This window comes from Periophthalmus magnuspinnatus, chromosome 11 (genome assembly GCF_009829125.3).
Source record: "Periophthalmus magnuspinnatus isolate fPerMag1 chromosome 11, fPerMag1.2.pri, whole genome shotgun sequence".
Classification (NCBI taxonomy): Eukaryota; Metazoa; Chordata; class Actinopteri; order Gobiiformes; family Gobiidae; genus Periophthalmus; species Periophthalmus magnuspinnatus.
In genome coordinates this window covers 8,175,484-8,191,333 of record NC_047136.2, presented here as the reverse complement: position 1 = coordinate 8,191,333, position 15,850 = coordinate 8,175,484, and the positions used below count along the sequence as shown (strand labels likewise).

The window sequence follows — 15,850 nt, the reverse complement described above, 5'->3', positions numbered from 1 at the left end:
AAAAATGTTCGTCTTTCTTATAAGGCACTTTAGCTACTTTAATTAACCAGGAGTTATACCAGGAGTTAACAAGGACTACTGACAACTGACAACTAAAATAGTGTACTACAAATTAGAAAATGAGAAAAAGGTTTACTACTGGGCTGACACGTTTGAATATTTAATTTGAATGCCTAAAAAAATGTAGTTATGCTCTCATTGATTTCAGCTGTTTGATCATTGTGTATTTCTCCATCTCAGAGGTGTTTGCTGAGGCCATATTGAGTGGGGATCACAGCCTGTGTCTGTCAGAGCTACAGGGGGTGTCCTTGTCATCACTTTGGCCACGAAACCAAACCCTGAGGTCCCTGGCTGCACTCCTCACTGCAGCAGACCCAGAGGTGAACAAGGCTGCAGCAGACTACCTCTCCTCCGCACCCTCCAACAGCTTCTTCAGGACCAGGGTCAGTGAGTTAAGAACAGTTTTTTTTAAAAGTATTATCATGTATCATCATGCCCTTACACTGTCTGTTGTTGTTCACAGGCAGTGGAGTGCTACACCCAGGCGTTGTCCGAGGCCGGGGTCCAGAGCCAAAGAGCAGCCTGCTCAGCACTCAGCTGTCTGCAGGTTTGTAGATTATTACATTACAAATAGTGGATCAGTGAATACTGTTATATTTTGCTATCATAAATTGTTTATATAAAAGGGCATGGCTAAACTGCTATCCACTGCAAGTCAAATAGGAAGTGAGCATGGGCACTCTTCTGGCTCCATCAGCTCCAGTTCACTTTACATTGAAAAACTGTCTGCCCTTAAAATGTTTCTATTAACCCACTCTATATTATCCTGGTATTTTTATTTTGCTATTGTGTTCGTAAATCAAGATATGAACATTAATAACAGACAAATCAGATGTCTTTCCCCGAGGTCGCCCATAGTAGTGTTAGCAACGCTGTCAATCAAACCTGTTGCTAAGTGCCCTCTTTGCTAAACCAGCGGTGCCTGGCGGAAGGGCTGTTACTTTCAACAGCCATGCTCCGGATTGACTCTTTGGTTGCTATGATACTTGTGGTCAGAACAGTGCTTGCCATGTAACTGTTGCCATGCTATGGGTGACCTCACTCCATTAGTCCACTTCTTTATACAGTCTACAGTCTGTTTACTATACAACTTGTTGAACTTCATTTCTGCATGCAGGCAAGACACTGCAGGTAAAACTACCACATACTATTTTTATTTCCTGTTTAGTTTGCTTTCCTAACATATAACCTTCAGCCTGGAAACAACATTGTCCAATCTGCACCTAATTTTTTTTTTTTTATAATTTAATTTAGTCAACTGACATAGATAAATTTATATGGGACATTGAAACTTCATGAAATTTTCTTTTATATGGACAAAAGAATACCAAGCCCTTGAAATAGCACCTACATACACCAAACTTTCTAATCTTGTACTTAAAGATGTTGACTGATTATACTGAAGGACTTGTTGATATCTAATTCTGTGTCTTTTGGTTGTTTCTAGGCTGTTGAGAGCATAAAGGCTGTGGTGGCTTTGTGCGATTCAGCTGATGAAGAGTTGCGGCACGTTGCCATAGAAACGCTTCTTACTTTTGGTAAGTTGAAACACATTTCCATCCATTCAGAGAACAACAGTCTGATGTAACTGATGGTATGGTGTGTTCAGGTGACGAGGGGCGGCTGGCGTACGAACAGTTGGATGCTGTACCAGGCGAGATGCTGCGCTTGGGGACACGTCGGGGCAACGCTGTCACCACTGCCTTCTGAGTCACACTGATCACTCCACATTTGACCTCCGCTGAAGCCGCTCTACTGCAGTGCATTGGAGACTAAACTATCACAGTTTACACCGCTCTGACGCTGCCTCCATAAAGACAAACAAAACTACAACTATTTAACCCAGATGTTACTTACCCTTCATCTGACTGCTTTCTGAGCCAGGATGACCACTCAACTTATACTATATACTTTTGCTTTGGGTGTAAGCTGATGCTTCACAGATCAAAGTATAATTACTTTAAACTGTAATGCACATAATAATCTTAACAGGTTTCTCAAATGAATTACAATTTTCTGTACTTTAGAAAACGGTCGACTGCTAGAGGCGCTTTACATGCACTGTCACAAGGCTCGCAAATATGTCTTATTTTACTCAAATGTTTCAATTGTCTGTTTTTGTTGAGTTTTATGTTTCAAGGACTTTTTCTGAATGACATGTTTGGCAGTGTGGACCAGTATCACAGAAGATCTTCTGTAAAACGTTGAGCCTTGAGGAAAATCAGTTTACAACTTTGGGGAAGAAAACGTCAGGAAAAATGCCCCGTCTCGTTTTGTGTATCAGTTTTTCATGCTTGCAGCTTAACAAGTGCAATTTGTTGTATATATTTGTAATTTTATTAGCTTTTAACCAGTATAATGTTAAGCAGGTTCTTTAAACTGCTCTTTTGTAAGTTATTTTTCCTTGGCTTAGCAGGCACCAAGCCAGCCTGTGGCAATAGTAATGTGAGCAATGGTGAGCTTGCGTTCTAAGTACTGAACTGTTTCAAGGTGTGCAAACGTTTAATTTAAATGAAGTTTCATTCATGAGAAAGCTGCAGGGTGGACTTTGATTTCTTTAAATTCAGTCTGGAAAACGGGGCCGATTTGAAATGTTTTTAACCTCTTTATAACTACTGAGTCCAGTGCTGGTGCACAATGACAAAGTCTCACTTGTTTTATTTATTATTTACTCCTATTCTAATATACTGAAGTTATATCATATAATGGTGACATTATGTAAATTAACTGTACATTTGTTTTATTTTGGATAAGTCTCATCCAATATTTGTTACCATGCAAGTTACTGCATGCACAACTTTACAAATAGTTTTTTAAAATTCTAGACTATATTCTGTTATATTAGATTTAAATTTATTCAAATATGCTTACTGTATTTTCAATGGCATAGTGTATGAGATATGATTTAAAAACCATAACCAAAGCAAAATTATTGGTCATGTAATTAATCCAGGCAGAATGTTTTTTTTAAATAAGTCTACAGAACTAAACATTAAAAGCACAATTTAATTCCACATGAATCATGTTTGGTCTAAAAGCCATACTGATCAAGTTGTACTGTTTTTTAATCAAGTGTTTTGTACAATATGTAAATGTTTTTACTCCACTCATTTGTGAATATAACAGTATTTGGGATAGTGCCTAGTCAGTGGCACAAAAACACTGACAACATAGTTTGTGCATTGTTCCTTTGGCTTCAGTACTGATCCTTTGCATAAAGTGTGATTAGCGTTTTCACCTGCTCACATTACAATAAAGTTTTATTTTTGCATATTTATAAAGTCTTTTTAATGTAAAGAGTAGAAGGAAACATTGAAGTGATTAACAGTTCACTAGTTCAAATGTTTTTTTGCAATTAGGGCAGCACTTGATAGACTGAAAGGAACAACAAGTTTCTTTCCATTGAGTTGTCAAAACATGGAAACTAATCAGATTCCCGTCTGGGAGGCCCTCAAATTACCCACATTAGATTGTGTAGTTTGCATGGCAAGTTAAAATGTCTGATTTTTGCAAACATAACTTTAAACTCTTATACTCTGGGGGAGTTTAAAATCTCTTGACAAAGCCAAACAATTCTGAATTGAGCAGCAACGATATGCATTTTATTCCGGCAATGTATAAAGCTTACAATACTTTGAAAAATATTTTTACAGAAGACATGTGTCAAAGAGCTAAAAAACATAAGGCATAAAAATACATTTACAAAAATAACTTGAATGTCAGTTTAAAAAAAAAAAAAAAAAAAAAATCATAGGCAGAGGTCACAGCCAGAGCTATTTCTGTCCAATTGAATCTTCAGGCTTAGATTCTTCAGGCATTTCTTCCGTGTCACTTTGGCTTGAGTCTTCATCTTCTTCCTCACGGTCTTCAGTTTGTTCAAGTGAATCATTGTCATCTTTCCCTTCTCCCTCCACATCCTCTCCACCATCAAGGGCAAGATCTCGCAGTTGTTCAAGATTATCTGGGCTCTTCCCAGTCAGTCTCTGCAGTAAAGTGAATATTGTGAGAAAGCCTTAAAGCTAAACAGTTACCAACTGTTAATTACCTCAATCATATCAGCCATGTACTGAACGTGCTGTGCCAACTCCTGTAGCTCTTCATTCTCACCCTGAAGCTTTGAAATTTCACAATCTTTGGTCTCAATTTCTTTGTGGAGCTTTAAGAGAATATTTTGACTGTAAGGCAAGTTATACAAAAGGACAACTTTGGGAGCGTGGGAACAGGGCAAATGCAGGCTAAACATTACCCTTACCTTCTCATTTTCTTGTAGAACATTATACAGAGCTTTACGCCTCTCCTCTGCAACCTCTTTCCAGTATGCTGAAGGTGGGGTTTCTGGGACAAAGGAAAATTTTTATCAATATTTGTGTGTATTGTGTTAAAAGAAAAATCATAGTATTAAGCATTTAGAAACAGACCTTTTATCATGAGTTCATATGCCTCATTTGTCTCACTGTCGGGAGAGTCAAGAGCTTCGGTTTGAGTAGATTTGACTTCAACTTTCACCCTCTTTGGACCCTTAATTTGTTCTGTACCCCATTGTTTTCGTTTGGGAATGATCTTTGACCCCTAAAACCAGTTAATATAATCAGACAGGTAGACCAGGTAGGTAGAACAAAAAGAAATGCCAAAGTGTACCTGTGATGCCCTCCCAAACGCTGTATTAACTGCTGAAGGCTGGAGTACCTTAAGAGTAGTCCTCTGTGGCCCCATTGACTTTTGAGAATTAGAAAAAAAGCTCTGAAAACAAAATTTAAAAGTAAGTAATTAAAGTATAGGCAAAACAAAAACTCATATCCACCAAGGTAATCAGTCAAACATGCAAGTCCTAGTCAAAGTTTTAGGCAAACTAAACTAATGATTCCAAAGCACTCTGTCACCATGAAGGAGCTGAACACAGGTGTGGGACAAGGGTAAGACGCTTTCTCAGCCGTGGGAAAGGGACCCAACGCTCATTAAAGAGCAGTTTACAGCAACATTTGTTAATGTTTAGCGCCCCAGCCAAACACTGGTCATTTAAAGAGTGAGCTGAGCATCTACAGAGTATTGGCATGAAATGGATATAAAACTCTTAAAATTATACTTGACTAGGCATTTTAATTTTCAGCAGCGTTGCTCTTTTGTACCCGTCCCCCTGAAGTCTTCACTGACAAAGCACTACTCACCAGGATGTTCTCGTTGGACTTCTGGCTGACCTGCTTGAGTTTTCCACTGGAAGCCATGTCTGATCAGAGATACCTGGAGACACGTACACAAAGTAAGGAGTAGACTAAAGTCAAAATGAAATGCGAGCTACAAAATGAGCATATAATCGTTGTAACCATGAACGGTAACAAACTGTTCGTAATATAGTCGTTAGCCGGGGAGATGCTAGTCTGTATTAAGCAGTAAACTAACTAGAGTAGCTAGTGCAGGTACACATCAGTTTGGAAATGGCCTAAGTACAAGCTAAAACCAAACAAACGTACGTATAACGTAACATAACGTTGTACGTACGTACGTACGTACTTTAATAGTACACGGCCGCTCTGAAAAAAGACCAATACTTGAGCGGAATAACAACCACATATACTCACAATTCTGGTTGAAAGTCTCTTTTCTTAAAACGGATCTCGCGCCAGGAACTTAAGTACGCCCCTGGTCACGTGGGTGCTGCTGGCCCACGTGGGTTTGGTCGTCATTTATTCATTTGAAACTATGCCTCAAACAAAACAGAACAATGAAAAAATAAACAATGTTACAATAAATAGTAGAACATCTGCTGCCAGCCTCTGGATGAATCTACGTGTTAGATAATTTATGGTAAAGATAAAAATGTTATTATTTTAATTATTCTCAAAAATTATCGATTTTTAATTGGTAATGTTTGTGTATAGTAGGCTATACATTTAAGAGTGCTCATACTTTGGATCTATATGGTCTTTTTACTTGCATGAGTGTTGTTTATCCCTCTGGGATCACGTGACATTAAACGTCACATCTTTGTGCTCGCCATTTTGGAGAAAGCTTGAGCTTCAGAATCGCGAGTGACAATATTAGCTACCAAAATACACACAAAGAAACCACTCCAACAAACACTGGACGATACGCCGTTAACGATGGGCCCTCCGGGAGACACCACACAGCACACGTCTAATGAAAGGACGCAGGATCGTCGCTGGATTGTCGATTTATCTTGACATGGCATGCGGCAGGGCGAGACGAGGGTTGTGACGACGAAGGAAAAGAGAGCAAGCAAACGCAACAAACAACTCGACTGGAGACGTGAAGGGGCAATCTCGCTGTTGTTTAGCGTCCCGTAGCGACTGTTTTGGCTAAAATGCAGAGTAAAACTAGTTAATTCGACAAACCGCATAGTCATTTTAATCTGATAGCACTTGGCATTTATATTGCACAGGGCGAAAAATGTGAGCGTGAGAAATGGTGACTGGACGCTAGATAAGCAAGCGCACACATGCCTCAGATGAGCCAAGAAGTTCGAAAGATAAAATGTAGCTGTACAGCCAGTCACTACTAGTTAGTGTTGGAAGTGAATGCCAAGGTAAGGCTAATAATACGACCACAACATGAGTCTCAGCCGTGGCAGCACTGCAGGCTGCGCAGGGCCGAGTGAGTGGCACTAAACTCCAGGAAATGTCAACTTACGCTGGCCCTAGATGTTCCCCGGTGCCACTATATCTTGGCATCTGTATTTACCTGCCATGTTCGTCTATATCCCCAGTCTGTGTGTATTAACACGCTCATAGTGCCGACTCTACAGAAATGATGCAAATCTCAGCCATGGATAAGGGACTTTGAAATTACCCTAATTATGCACATCCTATTGTCTGCTTGCTAGATTGTGTTATATCCAAATACACGCACAAAATATTTCCACAATGAATTTTAGTAGATCCAGTTGACTTCCTTGAAGCTTACAGAAGTCTTTTTCAGTTAGACTAGTATAAATCTGTTCAGTTTTGAAAAGTGTCTATGGCATTTTGATATGACAAAATCGACGTAACAGTCATGTCTTAAATTTGAACTTCTGAAAAATGAGTAGGGAGATGTAGTCTTGCTTGATAGCCATTCCCCTTCCTCCTCTGTGTCCTTCTACAAATAGAAAAATGACTTAGTTTGTCTTTTATTTGCAGACATTTTCTGTTCATAGTTAGTGGGTATTTCACAGATCTAGTATAGAGTTGTTTGATGCGTTGCTAAAGAGGGTAGTTAATGGTCATCCTTTATCCAACCTGAAATACAATAGTAGAGTATTGTCAATTGTACATTAAACGAGACAGCTGGGAAAATCTAACCATGGGGGACCCAACTTCACGAAGAAATCAAACAAGAAATCGACTTCGTGCCCAGCTTCGAAAGAAAAGGGAGTCTTTGGCTGATCAGTTTGACTTCAAGATTTATATAGCCTTCGTTTTCAAAGAAAAGGTTAGCTCACACCACATTCTACAGTAGATCAGACGTTTATACTACATATGTAGCTACACATATGGCAGACTACCAACTATTTTTGTATTTATTACAGAAAAAGAAGTCTGCTCTGTTTGAGGTAGCTGAAGTGGTGCCCGTGATGACCAACAACTATGAAGAAAACATCCTCCGAGGTGTGCGGGATTCCAGCTACTCTCTTGAGAGTTCAATTGAACTCCTGCAAAAAGACGTTGTGCAACTACATGCGCCCCGCTACCAGTCAATGCGAAGGGTACGTTTCTAAACACTACATACCTTAAGTATTAAAAAAACAATTTTCTGTAAATTTTCTGATGTTTTTAGGATGTAATAGGCTGCACTCAAGAGATGGATTTCATCCTTTGGCCACGCAACGATATTGAGAAGATTGTCTGTCTGCTATTCTCCAGATGGAAGGGAGCTGATGATGAACCCTTTAGGCCTGTTCAGGTCGGAAAACACATACTTGACCACAAACATCTGCTACTTTAATTCTAGGGTAGATTTATTAAAGATTATGTCTGCCTTGATGTCAACAGGCCAAGTTTGAATTTCATCATGGAGACTATGAGAAGCAGTGCTTGCATGCTTTGGGTCGTAAAGACAAGGCTGGAATGGTCATGAACAATCCTACTCAGTCTGTATTTCTCTTCATGGATAGACAGCACTTACAGGTCAGTCATTAAGCTCAAGTTTGTAGGTACTGTAGATATATTTCTCATATTTAAACTTTCCCTGTTGCTCTTTGCAGACGCCTAAGACCAAGGCTACAGTTTTCAAGTTATGCAGCCTCTGCCTGTACCTGCCCCAGGACCAGCTGACCTGCTGGGGTGTTGGAGACATCGAGGACCATCTCCGCCCATATATGCCTGACTAGGGTGTCCTGCTCCATGCAGCCACATAGGAAAAGCCCTACCCTCCTTCCCTCTCATCTAAGCCTACAGATGCAAATTTATGTCCTCATCTCGTTTCTTTTTACACATTTTTGAATTTTTGCTTGGACCTCTCCTTTTTGTTACCCACTCACTCTCCTCCCTCCCTGACCTGATATTGGTTCAGTTCACATCTTTTTTTACCCTCCCAGTATCCCCCTCTCTGCCATTTTGGATTGATTCCTTCATTTTTTCCCCCCTTCCCCTTCATTTCCTCCTCATCCGTTTGTTTTATTTGAACCTGCACGAACATTGATTTTTGAGTGGTTGGTTGTTCACTTGGAGCCACTCTGTCAACAGCACCAGTCTATGGAGGAACTCTTGCATCAGAACATAAACATACAGTACACAGGTTTTCATGGGGTTTCTCAGATGGACATGTGATATCCTTGTCAAACGAAAGGATTGTTGCGGCTTGTATGTAATGTCAAGGGGGGTGCTAAACAACTTGACACATTCTTTTAACCAAGGACAGGTGTGAAATGGTGTTCTTACACCTGTGTAAGAGATAACAAGATGAACAATATTTGTCAAATCATATGGTGTAGGTGCTGCTTCTTTTACACCGCCTTAGATTTTGTTTTTGCAGGTCTTAAGCTCTTTTTTTTGCAACATTTGCATTTTCTTTGAATAATTCTACAGGCCTTCGTTAAATTTATGAATGAGTTTGGTGGCATTGGACAGAGGTGAAACATGCTGATTAGATATTGGAGGTCTTTCATGTTCAAACAGTTCATGCACTATTACTTTAAGTGACTGAAATCAGTTTTGTTTTGATTTTTTTATCTGGGATGAGGGTTGTTGAGACTCCAATATGGTGGATGACAGTTTTGAAATGAATACATAAAACTAATTTAATTTGACCTACTAATTTGCTATCATATTGAAATTATAGGGTTTTGTGGGCTTGCTTGTTTAAGGCTGACAATGAACAAATAACTTGCTCCTTGTTGATTCTTCTTCTGTTGAAATGGTAAAAAGATTCTGGATTTTTCTGTTGATTCTCAATACAGCTGAGCATATCCCAATACAGCATTTTGAAAGAATACACCTTTGTCCATTTGTTTTTATTGCATGTGCATGAAATCACAATCACTGACGAGAATGCAACAGCAAAATATTTACAGGCTCTGCAGTCCACAGTATTGGACTCAAGACATGTGTTTAGCTGCTACCAAGGTGTTTGGTGTGCCTTCCTTGTGCAATAATTTTTCCACTGGCTTTGTTTGTAAGGTCAACAGTAGCAAAAGCCAATGTTTTTCCCTGTTTTAGAACCTGGGCGGTGATAAGGACGTCTTCCCCAACCTTGGCTGCATTCATGTATCTGCAAACAACAAACAAAAATCAAAACAAATTCATACCATAATAAGACATCTGTTTTTGTGGTATCCTAAACTAACACTTAATGGAGCTCAACAGTGACCAAAAAGTTAAAATTAAAACAACATTAAGTAGATGCATAATACTACTGAATAAATATGGCTTTGAGACACTAAATTGCACATTTATAGATTGAGGAAGAAAGCAATATTGGTATTTGTAATGGACTTAGCTAAACGGTCACATTCCTTAGCATTTGAGTTTAGAGACAGTACTCCATCTATGTCATATACAGTCTTGCGTTATAACAAAAGACGAAGTTTAAATCTGTCAACTGGACAAATCGCTGTAGGAGTGAAGACGTTTCGCTGCACTGCCATATATCTACCTGAAGGGAAGGGCTAACTACACTGAAACTGTAAACAGCTATTGTCTCCAGTTTCTGCCTTTAATGGCCCTCCTATTGTTCTCTTGTTTCTTTTGTTTGCTTGGGGTCTGAGGATGGAATAATAGATCTGTCAGAGATTATGTCTATGTTATCTTTTGCAATGGATCAGACTTGGACGACTGAGGGATTACACAGACAGTCTTACGTAATGTTCATGTCCACGCTGACGCCTGGCGCGCTCCTCTCACTGTACATAATGGCCAAGGTGGAGATGACGTCCACCAGAGTCGCGGTCATCCCCCCGTGCAGCGTGCCCCCCCGGTTTGTGTGCTCCTCTGCCACCTGCATCTCACACACTACTTTCCCAGGGCTAGCAGACAATACGTCTACCTAAAATATGGAAACAGCTGACAGTCAAACTACACGAGCTGTATCATTTAGCTAAGAACGTACATAAATGCTCATAAAGCTCATAAACTGGTCACACATTCAGCATGCTCACCTTGCTAAGTACTCGGTCAAAGCCTGGAGTGTCAGCCATTGCTCTAAATAACTGTCTTACTGCATTTAAAGGCATCAAACCCATCTTTAATGCAAAAAAAATGCCCAATGTCAAACTTGTGTTTACTTCAAACCGGAAACTGTTGCGTTTGTAATCTGCTTCCGATTAACCCTAATGAAGTAAAGAATTGTTAACACAATCTCGTTTTATTTTTGGCCAGGTTAGAGTAAGAAAATGTGGACCATAGATGCACAGTACATTTAAATTTGTATTTAATATGTTTAGATCTATTTTTATGGTTTTACATTTTGGAAACTTGTTGGTTTAAGACAACCCGGAAAGATTTCAATGTAACACCGGAGATCAGTTCTCGGCGGCATGACTTGAGCTGGATTTTTCTTTATTGTGTTGTTTGAAAGAGCTAGACATGTCCACTACTGCAGAATCAGACAAAGCATCTGTGTCAAATGTGGAAGAAAGTCGGACTCGATTATGTGAAGAGTTTGCTTCAATTGCGAACACTGACTCTGCTGTGGCCCAGTGCTACCTAGCTGAAAATGACTGGGAAATGGAGGTACTATTTTATTTAGCATAGTGTTTCAAATTCGACATTTTAAGACCTTGTTTTTGCTTTAATTGTGCAACCACACCTGTTGTTTTCTAATTGAAATTTTTAGCTCTTTGCAGTACTACTATTATTTATATTTCACATTTTACAAATAAATTCGTTGCTGCATAATTTCTGCAAAACAAGTAATTATACCCTGAAAGATTTGAAAATACACGCATGTGAATGAAATCAAGATGAACAATAGATCCATCTGCACATATACACAAAACTGTTTTACGTGTGTGTACTTTATCTTACATGCATTCCTTAGACTGGAAAAAGTAGCAAAGAAAGTAAATCTTGTTTTATACGGATCCAAACTGATTAACCATGTGACAAGATGGACATACACAAATATAGAAATGGCAAATATCGGTGAAACAGTTGCATCATATAATAATAATAATAATAATAATAATAATAATAATAATAATAATTATTAAGTCTTCAGTCTTATATAGAGCTTTCCCAAACGCGCAAAGTCGCTTTACACTTTTGTGCATTATTCATTCACTCCACACTTGGTGGTGGTAACCTACTATTGTGGCCACAGTTGCCCTGAGTTAGACTGAAGAAAGCAAGGCTTTGCATCGATGGTCCCTCCGACATCACCAACATTTACACATACATGACATTCATACTAGGCAAGGTGTGTGAAGTGCCTTGCCTAAGGATCCAACAACAATTTTTGCCACTAGTGCCCAACTGTGGCACCTGCAATTCCCAGCAGTCTCCCTTCCAAATACTAACCAGCCTGGTCTTGCTGAGCTTCTGAGATCTGACAAAATCAGGCTTTGACAAGGAGTTTGGCCACATAACAACTTTTTACTATATTAAAGTGGTGTATTAAATTTCCACAGCCAATTCTTAACATTATATATATGTATCTGTGGCTTACATATACTATATACAATTTATAAAAAACATTTACAAAAAACAGAAGAACAGCGCCGGCATTACAGCAAGAAGCGCACATACAGCCACAGACTGGAGAGATAACGATTGCCGTGTGTCTGTTTACAGAGTACTGTTTACTTATGGAGCTTTACTGTTTTGGCCAGCCCCCAGATCCAGAAGTAAATTTCCCATTAATTTCTCTCTTAGACTGTCCAAAAGAAATAAATATTAAAACCTTTCCCAAATTCTCCATTTAAATGAATGGAATTCCCACTTAACCAGAAGTGCCACCACAAAGAAAGTGTGGTTTAATCACATATACAGCATAAATGGGCGGTGCGGAATAAGACACATCCTGAACTTTTTATTGTGCATTTCAGAGAGCATTGAACTCATTCTTTGAGGCAGACTTGGAAAGTGTATTTGAAGTAAAAGATTCTCAAGAGCAGGAAAGCCGAAGTCCTGAAACAAAGAAGAGAAAGATGGATCAAAACACACCAAAACAATGGTAGGCATATTTTCAAAAAATGTTCAAAAGCTTATTACCATTTCATTTTACTAAATGTAATTGAATCTTTGCAGCATTGATTTGACTGAAGACAGCCCCTCATCTTCAAAACCTTCAGAGGAAAATGACAACAAACTGTCTCTTATTTCTTGGAATGTAGATGGTCTAGATACAGACAACCTTGCTGAGCGAGCCAGGGGTCTTTGCTCCTACTTAGTCTTGTAAGCTAAAGGATAAATTGGGTGACTTGTGCTTAAAGGTCTTTTATCTCTATTTATTTTTTTCGATTCTTGTTATAGATACACTCCAGACGTGGTTTTCTTACAGGAGCTTATTCCACCCTATGTGCAGTACTTGAGGAAGCGAGCTGTCAGCTACCTCATTGTTGAAGGTATTGTGTGTGATGTTAATTTACTGTTTACCCAAAACTATTTGAGGGTGCTAAACATCGTGTTACTGATTTCTGAAGGAGGTGAAGAGGGTTATTTCACTGGCATGATGCTCAAGAAGTCCAGAGTTAAACTCTTGGACAAAAACATTGTGCCTTACCCCACCACTCAAATGCTGCGGAATCTCCTTGTAGTTCAGGTCGGTATTAAATATTATGTATGTACAACATGTAATTCAATGAGGAGTTGATGTACTGACAAAATATCCACTGAATATAGCTTCAACTCTGTGTTCTCTGGCTAGTGGTGGACAAGGGTAAGTCGGCGCTTCCAAAGCGCAAATTACGACTTTCACCCCCTGGACTTTTTTTTATCAGGATGGCCTCAAGAGCACTGTGCCAAAGCTCACGTTGTTCAATGAAACTAATACGTTGTTTTATTACTATGAAATTGAAGATCACATGGGTGTTTTTGTGCATCACCATGGCCACACGGTTAAAAATACAATATTGTTTTCATTGACTTTTTTGATATAGATGCCCAAATGGATTTTTGTGTAAAATTTCATTTATATAAACCTTCGCATTATAAATCTGGCAAGAATATCATGTGTTGTTGACGGGACAGTTCCATCAACAACACATGATATACATATAAGCTCAAGTGGATTTTCTATGCGGGAACAGGAGCAATTTTGGAAATTGGAAAATTTCAAAAACGCTGATGTAAATTTGCAGCTTCGGCCACGTACACTGTGATATGAGTGCATGTTCCCTTTTATTGTATATTTTAGACTATACATTTTTGTCATTGCGAGGGTCCCTTTCACATGGGCTCTGTCCCTTTTTTTGCATTTTATTTTTTACTGGCATGTCTTGATAAACCTTCGTAGTGAATGTTTAATATTTTGGCTATCCAACAGAAAACTTTTTTTTTTTTCTGTATTCAAATTTGTATTGTATTAAAAGAACTCTCACTTTATGATTCTTTAATATATTCCCCACCTTTTTAATCCAACCCTTGGAAGCCTGATTATCACTCAGAAAACCTAATTTATTTATATAATAAAGCACTATTAAGATTTTTCTCCATTGTTCTTTGTGACCAGGTGACTTTCAAAGAGCATAAATTGTGTCTGATGACGTCTCATCTGGAGAGCTGTAAGGGCCATGCAGAGGAGAGGATGAAGCAGCTTCGTTTGGTGATGCAGAGGATGACCAACGCCCCTGATGATGTGACTGTGCTGTTTGGAGGAGACACTAACCTCAGGGATACAGAGGTCAGTCATTTAGGTCATAATAATGCTCTTGTATAAATGTCCATTTTGTTTTTTTCGTTCTTTGATTGTTCTGTACTATCATAACAAGTGTATCAGGAATGATCCATACTAAAACTGATCATTAGGGCTGCAAGATTAAGCACAATCACATCAAAATGAATAGTCATAATTTATACCTTAAAAAAATGCATATATGAACTTGTCTGAACAGAAACCTACTATTAAAAATAATATATTTCTAATTGCAATTTTTTATATTGGATATTTTCCAGAATTGTGCATTGTGTGTCACAATTTCTCTATGCCACACCAGAGTTCTGCAATTTCTTATATTTTATCTCAAAATATAGGGCAATATTAATTGTTATGAATGCTTCTAAACTCTACATTAACCTCTAACTTGGACTCTTTCAGGTGGCGAAAGTGGGTCTACCCTCTAGTGTGTGTGATGTGTGGGAGCGTCTGGGCAAACAGGAGCACTGCCGTTACACCTGGGATACCAAAATCAACACCAATAAGACTGTTTCCTATGTCTGCCGCTGCCGATTCGACCGCATCTACCTCCGTCCTGCTTCGAAGGAGGGAGTCCCACGCCTCCTCCCTGATCACATGGCCTTGATAGGTCTTGAGAAACTGGACTGTGGGCGCTTCACAAGTGACCACTGGGGAATCTACTGCAGCTTTGTTGCAGAGTCGTAACATTCACATTTTAGTTCATATACGGCATTTTAAATTCTGAATTTATAGTGGCATATATTATACAATTAAAACATATATATACATAGTTGAAGTCAAATGTAAATAAAGGCATGGAGAATTTAGTTGTTGTCTTTGGAAGTTCTAATCAAGACTATTGTGTAGTTCTAATTACTCACCACAAGATAGCACTACTGAGTCAAACTAAACTAACTAACTTCAAACTAATGTACATAATTTTATCATATCATGAATCCCCCACAGGTTAATACAGATTTATTAAATAAATAATAAATGGTTCAACTGTGTATTATTTAGTAGTTTAAGGGGATTTAAAATGATAATTGAGAAGTATATTACATAGCAGAATGAATGAGAGTTACTTTATTATGGTCATTGCTGCTAAAATGAACATCGTTTCCGGGCTTCAGTTTATAATGGTTTTAAGATCAGGCAGTATATGTTTCCTAAGTAAGCTAACAGAAAACGTGGAAAAAATGGACGAATTAACTATTTCTAAGCTATTTGGGCAATGGTACAACAGCAAATGGACAGATGTTGGATCTATCCATCTGAAATACCAGACTTCATTTCGATTGCCTCTCTATAAATGTAAGACAATACATCTTTTTATTTCATTTTGACATAAAACTGCACAGACCTCTATTTACTCCTCAGACCTTTAAAACTCCACTATGACTCAAGTGTGTTTTTCACAGATGTATTTGGAGAGCATCCAGCCATACAGCCCTCAGTGAGATCTCAGGATTTCATTTGAGGCCTGTCAAAATCAATGTTCTTGGTTTTGTGTCTATGGCCATTG

General features: G+C 38.7%; 5 protein-coding genes across 8 annotated transcripts in view; 3 read left to right on the top strand and 2 right to left on the bottom strand.

The window, feature by feature from the left end:
* ripor2 (RHO family interacting cell polarization regulator 2) overlaps positions 1–3,331 on the top strand; it is a 324,701-nt gene extending 321,370 nt beyond the window's left edge. For all 3 annotated transcript variants that reach the window (XM_033975367.2, XM_055225104.1, XM_033975368.2), the window contains 4 exons: positions 241–443; positions 524–607; positions 1,508–1,598; positions 1,670–3,331. In XM_033975367.2, coding sequence (XP_033831258.1) covers positions 241–443; positions 524–607; positions 1,508–1,598; positions 1,670–1,770 — 479 coding nt within the window. In that variant the 3' untranslated portion in view covers positions 1,771–3,331. The remainder of the gene's footprint in view (positions 1–240; positions 444–523; positions 608–1,507; positions 1,599–1,669) is intronic.
* Positions 3,332–3,809: 478 nt separating this feature from the next.
* Positions 3,810–5,312, bottom strand: gmnn (geminin DNA replication inhibitor). The gene is made up of 6 exons (XM_033975781.2): positions 5,226–5,312; positions 4,699–4,800; positions 4,479–4,629; positions 4,313–4,395; positions 4,106–4,216; positions 3,810–4,043 (listed from the first exon to the last, which is right to left on the bottom strand). Exons 1-6 carry the CDS (start codon positions 5,280–5,282, stop codon positions 3,834–3,836), a joined length of 714 nt encoding a protein of 237 aa, XP_033831672.1. The 5' UTR covers positions 5,283–5,312; the 3' UTR covers positions 3,810–3,833.
* A 723-nt stretch (positions 5,313–6,035) lies between these two features.
* Positions 6,036–9,484, top strand: c11h6orf62 (chromosome 11 C6orf62 homolog). Its single transcript, XM_033975369.2, has 5 exons — positions 6,036–7,485; positions 7,583–7,759; positions 7,831–7,956; positions 8,046–8,180; positions 8,258–9,484. The coding sequence occupies exons 1-5, from the start codon at positions 7,357–7,359 to the stop codon at positions 8,381–8,383; spliced, it is 693 nt and encodes a 230-aa protein (XP_033831260.1). The 5' UTR covers positions 6,036–7,356; the 3' UTR covers positions 8,384–9,484.
* acot13 (acyl-CoA thioesterase 13) lies at positions 9,478–10,792 on the bottom strand. The gene is made up of 3 exons (XM_033975371.2): positions 10,649–10,792; positions 10,352–10,536; positions 9,478–9,762 (listed from the first exon to the last, which is right to left on the bottom strand). Exons 1-3 carry the CDS (start codon positions 10,730–10,732, stop codon positions 9,603–9,605), a joined length of 429 nt encoding a protein of 142 aa, XP_033831262.1. The 5' UTR covers positions 10,733–10,792; the 3' UTR covers positions 9,478–9,602.
* A 199-nt stretch (positions 10,793–10,991) lies between these two features.
* On the top strand, positions 10,992–15,325 carry tdp2b (tyrosyl-DNA phosphodiesterase 2b). Of its 2 annotated transcripts, XM_055225295.1 has the most exons (7): positions 10,992–11,222; positions 12,536–12,663; positions 12,738–12,884; positions 12,963–13,054; positions 13,133–13,251; positions 14,161–14,331; positions 14,746–15,325. In XM_055225295.1, the coding sequence occupies exons 1-7, from the start codon at positions 11,076–11,078 to the stop codon at positions 15,028–15,030; spliced, it is 1,089 nt and encodes a 362-aa protein (XP_055081270.1). In that variant the 5' UTR covers positions 10,992–11,075; the 3' UTR covers positions 15,031–15,325. The 2 variants fall into 2 exon arrangements, with proteins under 2 accessions (XP_055081270.1, XP_055081269.1); XM_055225294.1 differs by having other exon boundaries at positions 10,998–11,222; positions 12,963–13,251; positions 14,746–15,191.
* The last annotated feature ends 525 nt before the right edge of the window (positions 15,326–15,850 follow it).